We start from the raw sequence: 15,439 nt of genomic DNA on the forward strand, positions 1-15,439 counted from the left end.
TTAAAATCCACATTGTATACCTACTGTAGGAGGTGTCTAATTGTTTACATACAAGCCATTAGGAGGCTTCCTACAGCCCAATTTTGAGAAACTGCCCTTTTATTGGCTCAAAACTGATCTTTCTATTTTTGGCATCTTACACCTGTCCAAATGATTCAAGACCGGAGTATGGGCTTCTGTGTACTTGGTAGATGCTTTTTTGTGTAAGATTTTACCTAATTCCATCAATATTAAAGATACCAAACTGCCAGTGGGGACATCTTTTTATCTGTTGATGCATACCTACTCTGACCAGAAACTGATATGAGACACTCCCTACATTGGGAAACAGAACTTTGAAATGTGAATCTGACATGTGCCATGCACAGAACCACATATTCACTAATTTTAGACTCATTTTGTAAAATTTGGCTGTCAGTGTAAGGGGCTATGAGGACAACACCTACCCCCAAGACATCAAATGAGGTTGATATTTGGCACAAGGCTAGTTTGAGCTAAGATAAACTTACATATTCAACTGCATCTGATTCTGATACTATTAAGGCCTTCTTTCTGCCAGGTGTGAACAACTTTGTACAAGGGAATACATTTGGTGAGACATGGCTTCTTAGCCTGTTTGAATAGCTTGGAAACGTGGCTTCTCAGATTGTTTGAATAGCTTGGAAAAATAGTAGTACTTGCTCATAATGATTCAAGACTTGGCATGTGCCGACAAAGTTGCCTCTAGGAAAATGTATAGACCTTGCAGTAAAGAGGCCATTATTAGACTTTCTTTCAGTTTCCTAACCTTCAAGATACTGAGGAAGAGTTCCCAAAGACCCCATAAGGGAATCAAGGTCTATTCCATATTTCCAAGATTTTGAAAGAGAGTTTGCATCAACGATTGAAGACACCTTAGATCTTTGAGGAGACCTAAGAGTTGTATGTTGCCAAAGATCCTTGAGATTTTGGTCAGTTTGTTGTTCAAGGAAATCTGAAGGGAGCAATTCTCGCTCCTCTTCAAGAGTTAGGTTTCTGGGTTTACAAAGAAGATTCCCTTGCACCTCATTGTTCTTCGTTAGATGTTCATTCATCATTCTCTCTCCTTTCTTAGTCTCAGTCTTGATTGATCCAAACTCGGAGTCCGGCACCATCAAGACTTCATCATCCATCTCTAGTATTACCGAGAGTGGTGTGGGAGGACAAGATTGGGGAGTCTTCACTGGCCCATACACACTCTCTAATTCCAATTGAGTTTGTTTAACCAAATTTGTAGTTGCCTTAAGGCGTTGCTTTTCTTCCACTGGTTTGGGATATTGCATCAACTGGCTAGGCAATTTTTGCAAATTTTGTTCCAGACTACCATCAATGGTTTTTTGGTATAATTTAAGGTTTCATCAGCGGGGGGATAGAAGGAGATCCATCTTGGATTTCAACCTTATCCTTGTTGTTAGGAACCAGGATACTCTTCTTCTTATTGTGTTTTTTCCTCTTTTTTGCATTTTTACTGGAAGTTATATCAGTTTCAGTTGCTCCCTTTTCTAGGGCTTGCTTGGCTTGAGGTCTTGTCTCAGTACCACATTGACCGGAGTCAAGATTAGGTTTTCTTTCCTTCCCCAAAGAACTCCCAGCATGTTTAAGGTTGTTCTCGATCTAGGAGGCCACTACTAGAAGGTTGGGTGGTACGGTAAGGGAAATCTTTGAGTAGATGCTTTATCCCACAACCACTGCACCATCTATCCAAGGGAACAAGACTTTTTGCAATTGAGCTATCCTTGTAGACTTTATTCAGACACTCAACTTTTATGTGAGGACCACCACATGCATAAAAAGAGAGAGGGGCTTGTCTAGTCACAGTATTTATGTCTCTTCCTCGTGCTGTCCTCTTAGGATAGAGGTGGGGATTGCCCACCTCTTATGGAATGATCTTAAATTCGTCTTTTAACTACTTTAGTAGTTTTCCAATCAGATCAGAGTCCTCTTTTCTTTCATTATTCCTGCGTCCGCCTGATTTATCACTTCCTAATCTCGTTTTGCATGATGCTTCAGAGCCACGAATTTCTTTGGGTGGTCCCATAAAGTTATCGTTGTAATCAATGGCATCCACCCAATGCACACTCATTGAAGGTTCTATGCCTTCGTGCATACAGCATATCATGTAATCGTTCATTTTGTAAACCTTCTAAGAAGAGTGAGATCGATCATGTCTGGCTAGGTTTCTCTTCAAGTTCACACTTGTTATAAAGATACTTAGTTCTGTTGGTATATTCTCGAATCGTCTCTTCTTGTTTTTGTTTAAAAGTATTCAGCTAGTTCATCGAGCTCCACTTGGCACGAGTCTTGGTATAAGCAATAAAAAAGGATTACTTCAAATCGAATTTAGGGCTAGGCGTAGACAACTCGTGCAAATCAGCTTGGAAATGCTTAATTTTCAGCCATGTACCCTTGCTTAAGTTTGTTTTTGGAGTGGTCTGCAGATGGGTCTACAATTATTGAAATGAGACTTGATTTGATACGTGGTATGTCCAACTACTAATATTTAGTCTTAGCACCTTAGGTCTTCTTTTCCAAAGTCCACCTACTATTTTTAGCTAGACATAAACGAGAGAAAGAGCAATATTGCCAATTTTGGTCGATTTTAAAATTTAGCAGTTTGTGATACCTGACACATGCCTAGTACTAGGTCTCTATAACATCAACCAAAAGTCAGAACTTAAAAAGAGTCACTGAGCTCAGAGAAAATGCCAGGCATGGACAACTTTTGGCCAGACATGGACAACTCTTCCTGATAGGGTCAAATTATATAGCTCTTAACTTTTGACTCGTAAGTCTGATTGGGACGTTCAAGTAGTCAAAAGTTATCTACGCAAGATGAGCTTTCCATTCATGTAAATGGTTTCTCATTCTAGGTTGTGCATCAAAAGTAATTATAGTTCAGAGATTTGCAACTTTTAACAATCTTCCACTTGTCCTAATTCGTACTCCTTCCTACCCGATCAAAATCGGACTTCCCAACTGCGTTGAAATTCTAAAATATAACAAAATAGGCTACTCAAGCATACAACCGATAGAGTTGAGGACTTACTTGAATATGTAGCCATAGATTGAGTGGTCGTAATAGAGTTCGCAAGTCTGCATAAAATCAGCCAAGGTCTCCAATCTCCTTATAAGCTTTAGTTGATCCACACCATCCTTAATCCGTAGACTTGATTACTATGCATTGCAAATCAACCAATTAAGTGAAATTAGTCCCAAGAAGATAGATGTAGCATATATAGTCATGTAAATGCTCGTGGACTCCATGAGGACTCACAACAGAGGGACCTCAAAGGGTATGTTGTAACTTATAATGCATGTGAGTTGCGAGGGTTTTAGAGCTTGGAAGTCTTACCAATTACCCGCGAAACACTCACCTTCTTCGTGTGTTGAAATTGGGAATGGTAGCATGCAATTATACCAATTGGTCTTTGTATCGTGATCACCGAAGAAGTCTACGCCTCCATGAGGTCGAGTTTTCCTCGCTTCCCACCTCCTCTTTCCTCTTGTTTGTAGCCAAAAAACACCCCCAAAGATGTGCTTAATGGGGCCTAATTTCACATGTAAGCACCACTAAGATAACCAATGCATTAAACATATAATGTAGATGAAAAATCCATCTCTCATCATAAAGTATATGCATGCATACATGGAACGGGCAAGGAGAGACAAAGCTCTCTTGGCCAAAGTTGCAAACTTTTGGTGAGATAGAGAAGACAAACCTATACCCAACAATACCTTTACCTTCCGTTGTCTCCTTCGGGCTGAATAAACCTTCACACTCCAATGCAAATGTTAAAAGACTTAAGCTCGGATATGATCCGCTATGAAAACATGCATGAGATTGAAGCAATAAGCTGGGACTACAACACAATACCCAAAGAAAATAGCCTCAAGCAAATTGCACACAATTCCCCTTCCAAAATGGGCCAAAATTAAGCAAATTCAAGCACTTTGTCTTTTTTTTTCTTTTTTTTCTTTTTTTTCTTTTTCTTTTTTGCTTTCTCTGCATAACAAAACATAAAAATGAAAATTACACTACAATGCAAAACCTTAAGCTAAAATGCAAAGTGATCACATCAATAATAAGGAAACGATGCCTAGACTAGGACTAATTATATCATTAGTCCTGATTAGGAGTCTAAAAATACTAATTTTTTACAGTCCGAATCAACCCAAACTGAATCTATAAGGTTGTAAAGCTCGATAATCATAAATCCCCGACAGTGGCGCCAATGTTAATCCCAAATGCTAAATGCCAAAGCAATCAAACAGAAATGCATTGTACCCACACACTCCCATAGATCAAGCTTTAGGTTTAGACTCACCGATTAATATGTCGTGGGGCTTAAGGTTGTACCTGTATTCAGCTTCCCAAGGGAGGCCTTCCAACCACCACTGTGTAGTAGCTAGCCTAAATGGCACCAATCAAAGGTGCTTAGGAAATTGAGTTCCGAGTTCGGCAGCTCAAGTTATGACCAATTTAGTGCTTGTTGGAAAATAGCTTAAAAAATGACGATTTGATTCTCTCCTAATTAGTGCTTAATTAATTCATATCCCAATTAACAAAATGCATCTAAATGCTTCTATTAATGTTTGGAATGCAATGCCTATGATTAATTTTTTAATTTTTAATAGTGAGATTAGAGATTAATTAGATCTACTTTACTTGACTGTACTACTTGACTGTACAAAACTTTACAGAGAGCCAAAACAGACATTTCGACTCCATTTGTTTTTTAAAATCCAATGAGAAAACATCAAATAAACCCAAATCTACTCCATACGTTATCACTGTGAACATCAAATCAAATGAAAAACTCAAAATCTAACAACAAAAACACAAAATAATCCACTCAAATCCTTGAGTGAACCCACCTTATCCTTTTTTTTCTCTTCTCCCACTCACTGTATTTTCACACAGTGAGCTTATAGAATAGAAAAAATACTTGGAAAACTATAAAAAACTACCACACTGGCTAGGATAACAATCATAAATCCCCGACAGTGGCGCCAATGTTAATCCCAAATGCTAAATGCCAAAGCAATCAAAGAGAAATGCATTGTACCCACACACTCCCATAGATCAAGCTTTAGGTTTAGACTCACCGATTAATATGTCGTGGGGCTTAAGGTTGTACCTATATTTAGCTTCCCAAGGGAGGCCTTCCAACCACCACTATGTGTAGTAGCTAGCTAAAATGGTAGTTTCCATTGCTTGTCATCGAACAATGTTGATAGATAGACCAAGAACAACTCCCTCTCATAGCAAGAAGCTATGGAGATGGAGAAGAAAGCTCTCAAGCTCACACTCACTCTCTCACTCACACACAAGAGATAGAGGAAAGAAGAAGCAGCAAGAGCTCTCTATTCTCACACAAGGGATAGAGGAAAGAAGAAGAAGCAAGAGCTCTCTATTCTCACACAAGGGAAGTTTCCATTCTCATTAGATGAGTTATCATTTATACAAACTTATTAAGTGGCCAGGCACCTAGGCATGGGTGGCCATTGAGTAAATCTATCATCTAGTATGTGCTAGACTACTAGTATACATGTGAACTTGATGCCAGCATTACACTTAGCTTGGTCATCTTTGTTTACATTGTGTGTAGCTCATTGGAGCGAAAAAATTCATAAGTTATGCATTAAGTACAAAAAAATCACTCGGGCAGACAAAATTACAAAGTGATCCAAACTAATAAAACCTTTGATACCAATCACTTTTAATGACTTCGAATGCTTCGAAGAAAATCCGGTTGAAGCCGTCCGCCCACTTAACCACCATAAATGGGGTTAACACCTTCTAACTAATATATTAATACCTTTTCACCCCACTCCTAACTCACCTATTGTTGTGACAACGTTACTAACAAATAACATGCTAACATATCTTATTCTCCTCCACATTTGGATCTCACTAACCCTATTGACCCGAGGAGGTAACAACCCATGAGCAAGTACATAGTCCCAAAAATGTGGTAAGGCCATTACATGATGTTCAATAGTAAGCTTCTCAAGAGATGGTCCAAGATAGGTAGCAATGTAGGCCTTGTCGCAAAATAGAATGTCGGTATAGGTAATCCTCTGACGTGTAAAGCATTGTACTCCATTCAAGCTGGCAACAAGGATATATCTTGAGGCCTACACAGATAAACCACAAAAGTAGACATGGATTTTGTACCCCACAGCCCAATGTTCAGAATGGGAATGATGCCTATAGAGCTATGTGAAATTCCGATTGGCAAGTGCACGTTACAATTTTATAACTTAATATTTTATATATATGCTAAATTATTACCCAATGATAAATTATCTTAATTTGTGGGCATCTTCTTCTTCGCATCGCTTCTAAAAGGTTGATGAGAGCGCAACGCATCGTCTCTCGCTCTCTCTCTCTCTCTCACACACACACACACACGCGCGCGCGTGCGCGCCTCCACGCACATCGTGTCTTTCTCTTTCTCTCTCTCTCTCTCTCACGCACACAGACGCGTAGCGCGCGCACTCTCTGCAGCGAGGCTCCTTCTTCGGCTGCCGCAACTTAAGATTACCCAACTGTTACGAACTGATTGGTGAGTACATCTCTTCTCTAATAACGATCTCTTATATAGGACGAATTCAAATTTAATCCTACTTACTTATGCTCGATGGGTTTGGATTAAGTACAAATTCTAACTTGAGAATTATTAATAGTTATGGTATCATCCGCATGACCTAAGTTGCATATCTCAACCTTTCTAACAGCTGACATCCTTCTTTTCTTCTCTTTAACCCATGCATGGCATTTCAACATGGATTTGAAGCTTGGTTGGATTAGGGTTCATGAATCCCTTCTTCAACATGGGACCAGAGCTACGACAATCACAATCCATGGCATGCATAATTTTAAGCATGGATATGCTCCCCACTCAAAACACTTCAAGCATCGGAACTCGCAAATACACCATCGTTCCTTCAGAGAACTCTCTGGGTGAACGATGTCTATTAGAATAAAACGTGTCTCGGTCTTGAGCACTTCTAATAGATTCCTTCGCAACTTGTATTTCCTGCATATCTTGCAAAAAATTACGTGCTGCATCATGCTGAAGTCCTGAGAATTCTACTGTAACAGGTGATCTAGGTTGAAAACCATACATAAGCATGAAAGGACTAAAACCTGTACTCGTATGCTTAGTACTGTTATATGCAAATTCTAACATAGGAAGATAATCCTTCCATGAACTCTGTCTTTTGGATACATATGCCCGAAGCATATCCTCCAAAATTTGATTCACTCTTTCAGTCTGGCCATCAGATTGAGGATGATCGGAGGAACTCAAATTCAAAGTTGTTTCCAACTTCTCAAAAACAAGTTTCCAAAAATTACTCGTAAACTTAGAGTCCCTATCATTGACTATGTCCTGCGGCGGTAACCTGTACAGTCTAAACAATTGCTCGATAAACTGCCGTGCTAATTGCGTACCTGTAATAGTCTTCCGGGTCGGTAAAAATCTAGCCATTTTTGTCAAGCGATCTATCACAACCCAAATAGAATCGTGGCCTTGATGTGTTCTTGGCAATCCGGTAATAAAATCCATGGAAATACTTTCTCATTTATTACCTGGGATTTGCAAAGGATGCAACAACCCAGCATGTCTAAAGCGTTCAGCTTTATTTGCCTGACAAATTTGACACTTGAGAACATAATCTTCTACATACCCTTTCATCTTCGGCCAATAAAAAGTGTGTTTCACTAACGATAGTGTCCGGTGTACCCCAGGGTGTCCAGCGGAAGGGGTGTCGTGACACTCCTTAAGAACCTTGGACCTAATGTCCGGGATCTGTGGTACACAAATTTTGTCATTACGGAACAGTAAACCATTCCGAATCATCCACTGGCCTCTTGCAGCCTGAATGGTAGACTGCTCAGTCATCGAGTTTCAATTAGCTCCCGTCCTGGATCTTGCAGATAAAACAACGTTCTTCCTTCTTGAGCTTTAAAGCCCTACGGAGTCGTTTCTTCTTTGCTGGTGTCGAACTGGAACTCTTCGAAGATTGGTCCGAAGACTTTCCTTCTGTTGTGTTAGCCATAGGTGCGGAGAACTTTCTTTTATGCTTGTTTCCCTGCTCGGTAACGGGTTTCGACTTGGAAGAGACCATTGTATCATCATAGATACGAGCTAAATGAATGGCCTCGTCCAATGTTTTACATTTGTTATTTTTAACCTGTAATCGGTACGAGTCTGGTAAACCGGCTACGAAAAACCCCAAAAGAGTAGTGGGATCCATCTTTGTAGCTTTCATCTGCAAGTCATGCAACTTCTGGAGGTAGACCTCATAAGTGAGGTGCTGCGAGGTCATGGTCAAAGCTGAAAACCGGGCAACAACATCATAATCATCCTCTTTCTTGAGGAATTCTTTCTTGAAGATGTCTTCGAATTGTGCCCAAGTCGTTGGCTCAGGATTGAGTTCCTTCCACCAAAGCAAAGCTTTGCCAAGACAGGAAACCTACTGCTAACTGGATCTTCTTTCCATCATCGTATGGATGAAACTTAAAGTGAACTTGCCACTTATGTAGCCACGTGTCCATGATCTCCTTGGTGCGCTGCTTTTGCTCGCCTCCAAACGGTTCCGGAGTAATGTTGGGGCCTAGAGCAGAAGCCAAGGTATCCATACCCGAGAAAGTAGAGAGGGTAGTGGTCAATAGAGCAATGGAGTTTTGCAAAGCTTGCATCTGGGCTGTGATTTGTGCATGACGTTCCGTTGAAGAAGCTTCGAGAGCTACTTTGAACTCTTGGAAATCTGATTTGGACACAAAATTGTCAAAAAGATCGGCATCGGTACCTTCCGTAGCCGGCAAGCCTTCGCGTTCCACAAGGGGCTCCAACTCCGATTCTTGGGTCGACATTGTGAAGAGGGTACGTGGAGAGAAAATTCGATCTTTGCACAATAAAAGTGCGAGTGAACTTGAGAGCTTGAGAGCTTGAAAACTTGAGAGATGTGTGGGAAGAAGCCCACTTGAGGGGGTTTTTAAAGATAGCCCCAAAAGCTAAACTTGGGTGCCTGCCCGTTAATTTATCCCTAACTCAGCTCGTCAATCAGCTTGCCTAGTTCCAAGCTTCCCCAAGCCTCGAAACTAGTCTTGCGTGCGTGTAGCACACGGTAGATACACACCGTGCACATGACAGCAAGTCACTTGGCGATCCTGAACCCAAGTTTCTAACTCGGCCGAGAGTAGGAAGGTGGACAACTCATCAACTTTGGTAAGCCTCGAGTGATAGTCGACGATCACTCCTCGCAAGGGACAGAACTGAAATACTCCGGGCGTATTCTAAGCCTTTAGAGAGAATCCAAGCGTCCACATATTACAATTTGTAGCCACAAAGCAGCCACAATACCAATGGGGGCCTGCGGGGATTTGAACTTGGGACCCCCCCTCCCCAACTTAAGGGGTGAAGAATGAGCCAACCGTGGGCCCTGAATAACCTACATTGATTCTTGAACTGATCAAGGATTTATATTAATGTCTATAACTTTACTCTTGAGATGCGATCCAATGTTGTGCTGATGACTTTTCATGAGTGAGAGACATGCATATTGTAACATAGGTGGGCTGTCAAAGGTAGAGTAGTTTTGGTGAGCTGAAAAGGATGGTTGAGAACAATTTGATGGATTCAAGACTTGACTGGTCAAGTTGTTATGAAGATAAGCATGCTTGCAAGCTAGGTTGATGAGTAGCTCCAATGAATATATGACTGTGTTACCCTTGTGGATTTTGAACTTTTGGGGCACAATGTGGGCCATGGTGAGGTTAGAGGGAAAGGGAGAAGGGGGAGGCAGGCGTGGGGGGTGCTTAATTTTGGTGTGGAAATTGAGGTTTATTTTATTTTCTTTTAGCCTTATCTCAAATGGTTTATTTTTGCTCATCATTGCATATTGCAATTTATCTCCTTGATTTAGGTGGACAGAGCGGCAAACGATTGGTTTTAGTGTTGGCAAGAATCAAGAAATGCCACCCAAAAGCTTAAAGAAGGAAGCTGATGGCAAGGATGACACTCATGGTGATATTCAAGGCTTGCTACTTGAGAAAGACTTAGAAATTGAGACACTTCTAGATAAGCTCTCCAGGCTTGAGAGAAGGTCCCAATCACTTGCAAATATCACGGAGAAGCAGCAGGCTGCTACAAAAGACATGGAGGAAAAGCTTCAAGATGTTATTAATTGCCTTACCAGGTAACGGCAGATGCCAAAATTAAGATATCTCATAAGTAAATTTATCAGTTTTGAGGCATATTAACATGCTTTACTTGGGTAATCAAAGAAATGCGATGTGTTGGACAGTGAGATCAAAACCAAAGAAGCAAAAGTTTATGAGCTAGAGCAAGCTTTGAAAGATTTGAAAGCTGAGAACATAAGAGCAATTGAAACTCTTACCAAAGATATGCATGAGCTACAGAATACTCATAAATTTGTGACTGAAGATTTGTGGCTTCAGTTGGCGAATGCGGAGGTACAATTACGTGATATTGATGATTTTAGGGCAAAGAAGTCAGCAATAGAACAGGAGATTGCAAGGTAAGATCTCATTTGGAAGATGAGTGCTGTCATGTTTCATTGTACGTTATTTGGTGAAAAACAGATGATTTAAAAGAACTCTTTGGTCTCAAAGGCCTTCTCTTTGTTTATTTGTTTACGTGGTTCTCTCCTCTCCACTTCTTCCCTCACTATAAGGGCTTTTGCAGTGTGGGTGCAAAGCTGGCTCAAGCTGATATTGCATCTTCATTGTCACAATGGCTTCTGCCTTAGTCGATCCTTGCCTACCCTCATTGACATAAAAGAAGTGTTTTGAAAAGCAAAGCTGCCAGCCAAATGAGAGACTGGCTAGTTGCTGGGGGCAGGTTTTGCTATTGGAAATGCTACCTTCTTGACATGCAACTCTTTAGCCACCTAGGGTGTCCATGGCCTCAGGGCAGACTTGGAAATCCCAGTCTGGTCACATGAAGTGTGGTCTTGGAAATCCCCTTCCGGTCATTAAATGCCAATAATGACGGATCTTGATCAACAAGTGGGGAAACTCGTGAACATTCAAGAATGGCCGGTGGTCAAGTGACATTGAAGAAGGACTGGTGGCCAACTTGCACCAGTTGGAGCATCTTCATTGGTTATCACTATCACACCGAATGGTGGTAGTAGTTGCCTCCGCATGCTGTGAAGGGTCAAGGATCCCTTGTACAAATTCGGGGGATTTCCCAAGACTTGTATGCATGAAGAGTCAAGTGTGATGTGCAGTGTGCTCTATTTTGTAGCATCTCTGCATTATATATATATATATATATTATATTTTTAGCCCAAAACACCTGCTGACCAGAATGTCCAGCTTGTATAGAAGTTGACCAACCCGCTGAGGAGCTTGGAACCAAGCGACTAGCCTTGATGCCTGCTTGTAGTCAATCGCCTAGCCCTGTAACCATAGTTAGAGGAACGAGAACGGGGAGTGTTTTGACCCTTGGGAACCGGAACGTTTTGAACCCCTGTAACAGGAACAAGAACAGAATTCTGAAAAATGTCATTATAAATGATGAATTTTAAGTAGGATAGACTAAAACTTTGAAAATTTATGTTATGTACGCATAGTTGAGTGGAAAAAAAAGAGGAAAAATGTTTTTTAAAAACATTTTGCCCTTTTTTAAAGGGTTTTTGGGCCTGCTACCAGGGGGAATGTTTCGGAATGCGGGGGAACATTTCGGAATGGCCGTTCCTTGTGGGGGGACATTCCCCCACGTTTCAGAACTTCTAGGAGTGGGGAATGGCGTTCCCCAGTAACTATGCCTGTAACACCCCTCCTGGAGATGGTTGACTAGCTTTTTTTTCTGCTTCCTCCCTAGATTAAAAGTGCCAAATGCAGCCTTGAGTCTCCTCTTTCCAGTTTTGGAGTCTCCAGCTACTTTTCATGCAAAGAGGTAGGTGTCCTCATAGAGATTGTCCACCTATTAGGCGCCCATGCCATAAATTGTCCACGTGTTTTAAAGATTGGTCCCAGGCAATGTGAACAACTTATAAATTACCCGGCCTCTTTTTAATGACGTTTGAACTTGCAACCATACACGTCAATAATAAATTGTAAATTAATTTAGTGCACACTTACCACCTGCAAAACCGGTAAGACAATGCTTTAGGCTGAACAGGTAGCACACCACGCATCTAGAGGGTGCCCAAGCGTCCTCAGCCCCATGGACAATCACAGGCAGAAATACCAAGCATTGTGCAGGCAAAAAAACATTGTCACACAAAGGAAAATAATGTCCAGGCATGCATCAATTATGCATATGCACATGTATACTTGGAGAATCACCCATTTGCTTTCTTGTACTTCCTGTATTTCACCTGCCATCTCTGGACACAAGTGTACATGGTTGGAATCGCACACAAGCACCATGGATATCACCTAGCCTTAATAGTATTTCCACTCATACTACCAGGCTTGAAATCCACTCAGGCATCGTTCAAGAATCTCCAAGGGTACTCCCTGAGATCCAAAACATCTTCCCATGCCCTTGGACTCCATATGGGCCCCGCCCATGTGATCCATATGCATGCATAGGTCTAACATGCTCCATGTTGAGATATCGCCCGCAACTAGTGCTAATGACCCGCTTGGGTGATAGCTTCTGCACTTTTGCCACTGTCATGGTGGATATGCCACCAATGGACGGCAGGTTGCGCAACAACCACATTTGGATTACTAGAGTATGGTATAGTTATAGTGCTAGCTCATATAGTCAAGTTCACACTATGGACCGACTATTGTATGTTGAGTACTTTTGCTTATAGTATGGACTCTTATCTATTTAGTTTATGGTTGTAGAGAAGAGAAGAAGATAGAAGAAAATTCAGCCATCTGTGTCTTGATCTCTCTTGTGTGTGTGTGTGTGTGTGTGTTTTCTTGCAAGGAACTCAAGCTCTCCCTGTCACATGAACACCCGTGCCATGGCTAATCCTATGTAGGAGCTGTCTTAAACCCTGACTAATCATCAATCATCAGTGTAGTAGCATTATCTATAGCATCTTTATCAGTATCACCATCATCCAAAGCATAAAGGGCCTTGATAACTTGTCAGCAGCCAGTAGTAGTCAGTTGGCAGCCAGTAGGAAGTCAAGGCAGCATGGGGCTATGTCTTAGTATGCATGGCATCAACTGTGGGCAAAGTAGGCAAGAAAATGCAACATTTAAAGGAGAAAAGCATGAATTTTTGTCCACAAAGCAGGCCGATAGCAGTTGGTATTGGCCAACCTGCTTCCCCAACATATAAATATGCATGAACTTAATCATTCATTGATTCATTAAGTACATTCAATAGAAGCATGTAGAAAGGGGATCTCTCTCTTCTTCTTTCTCCTCTGTCTTGATCATGTGTTAATCAGCATCTTGTTCTTAATCAGGCTTAGGGATGTGGATCCGTGCATGCAACATTGGTAGAAGTCAAGGAAGGAAGGATGATAGAGTGTCTTAAACGAGCAAGTATGCGGGACCTCGAGAAGCGTGCCAACAGAAAAATACAGACGCGAGAGAATACTAGATTGGATAACAACTGCCCCCACAAGCGTGTGCCAAAAGCATCCTGCTTGAGTATTTTTATAGTATTTTATTCCATCAAAAATAGATTACATGGTTGTTTTAGCCTAAGCTTGCTCTACAAGCTTTCTTTTTACAAAAATAGCTCAAACACTAGAGCTTGTTCACACACTAAGTGTAAATAATTACAACTCTTCTACCATATGTGCTAGAAATATAACAACGCCATGCACAAGTGTGCATAAATAATTTGTATAAACATTTGGCACGTGGCCAACAAAAAATAACTCATAAAATAACCTTGTTCCCATTCACACATGAAATAACCTTGTGCACATTTGCACATGAAATAACCTTGTGCACATTCACACATGAAATAACCTTATGCACATTCGCACATTTCAATAAGCCGATTTCTGCACACATTAAATCAAGCATATTTTTTTACGATTACTAAGCATAAAAAATATGATAAAATATATACCTGTAAGAGTCCTCTCCAACCTGTCATCAAGTTTAGAAAAAGGGAATGTCATGTGCACGCCCGTGCCATGGCTAATCTTGTGCAGGAATTGTCTTAATCCCTTCCTAATCATCAATCATGAGTATAGTAGCATTATCTATAGAATCTTCATCAATATCACCATCATCCAACGCATCAAGGGGCTTGATAAACTGTCGGCAGCCAATAGGAAGTCAAGGCAGTAGGCAGCTATGTCTCAGTATGCATGGCATCAGGTGTGGGCAAAGCAGTCAGCAAAACGTAGCATTTAAAGGAGAAGAGCATGAATTTTTGTCCACAAAGTAGGGCGATAGGCATTAGCCGACAGGCTTCCCCAACATATATATATGTATGCATGAAGTTAATCATTCATTCATTTATCAAGTACATTCAATGGTACATCATTAGTCATCAGTAGAAGCATGTAGAAAGGGGCCAGAAGGTCAACTCCTTGGGCCACACATGTACAAGCTTTTATGCAACCTTTTGTATCATATGAATAAAAGAAAACCCTGACACCCAATCTCTCTTCTTTGTCTTAATCATGTGTTAATTAGCATCGTGTTCTTAATGAGGCTTTGGGCTATGGATTAGTATAGCAAGGCTTCCGTGCATGCAACACTCTCTCTCTCTCTCGCCTTCTCATTCTCTTTATAGTATCAGAGCTTTGGTTCGTGTGAGAGCTAAGGAGGCAAGCAAGAGGCAAGAATAGGGGTGTTGGTGGATGCATGTTTATGTGACTAGTTCATATATAGTTAGTTGTAGTATAGTAGGTTTATAATACCAATGTGTTGGAGATTGCAAGTTTACTACAAGTGCAAAAGTTTTTTGAAAGTACCCTTTGGTAAGTTGTTGCAAGTAATTAAATTATGACCGAGAAGCTCGACAAGAATAACTTCTAAGCATGGAAGCTTAGGATGACCGATTTCCTCATGGGAAAAGGATATTGGGAGTTTATCACGGGTGATGAGAAGGAGTTAGAGATTGGTGAAGAAAATCCCACTCCTCAACAAGTGTAGGTATATAAAACATGGTATGAAAGGGCCAGAAAAGTGTTGTATTGGTTGTTTGTCAGTGTGATAGACTTTATGATTGTGTATATATAGAATGCACAAATGTCTAAGGAGGCTTGGGACACCTTGGTAAAGAACTTAAGCTCAGAAGATGAAGCCAAAGCAAGAGTTGCATAATGTGACGAGAGGAAATTTGAGTATAAATGATTACTCAGTGAAGGTTAAAGAGCTTGCAGATGCTTTTGCGCTATTGGATCACCGGTGGATGACAATGATATAGTGTCGGTGACCTTGAATGGTCTTGACAAGGAATACAATCAATTTCAGATCTCCATTGGAGTTTGAGAGAACTTTCTT

General features: G+C 40.9%; 1 protein-coding gene across 1 annotated transcript in view; it reads left to right on the forward strand.

Moving 5' to 3' along the window:
* Nucleotides 1–6,435: 6,435 nt before the first annotated feature.
* Nucleotides 6,436–15,439, forward strand: part of LOC147636702 (uncharacterized) — a 41,758-nt gene continuing 32,754 nt past the window's right edge. Inside the window, exons 1-3 of the mRNA XM_086800184.1 lie at nucleotides 6,436–6,587; nucleotides 9,955–10,227; nucleotides 10,336–10,569. Coding sequence (XP_086656310.1) covers nucleotides 10,004–10,227; nucleotides 10,336–10,569 — 458 coding nt within the window. The 5' untranslated portion in view covers nucleotides 6,436–6,587; nucleotides 9,955–10,003. The remainder of the gene's footprint in view (nucleotides 6,588–9,954; nucleotides 10,228–10,335; nucleotides 10,570–15,439) is intronic.

This window comes from Cibotium barometz, chromosome 7, assembly GCF_041138505.1.
Source record: "Cibotium barometz isolate CiBa-2024 chromosome 7, ASM4113850v1, whole genome shotgun sequence".
Taxonomy (NCBI): Eukaryota; Viridiplantae; Streptophyta; class Polypodiopsida; order Cyatheales; family Cibotiaceae; genus Cibotium; species Cibotium barometz.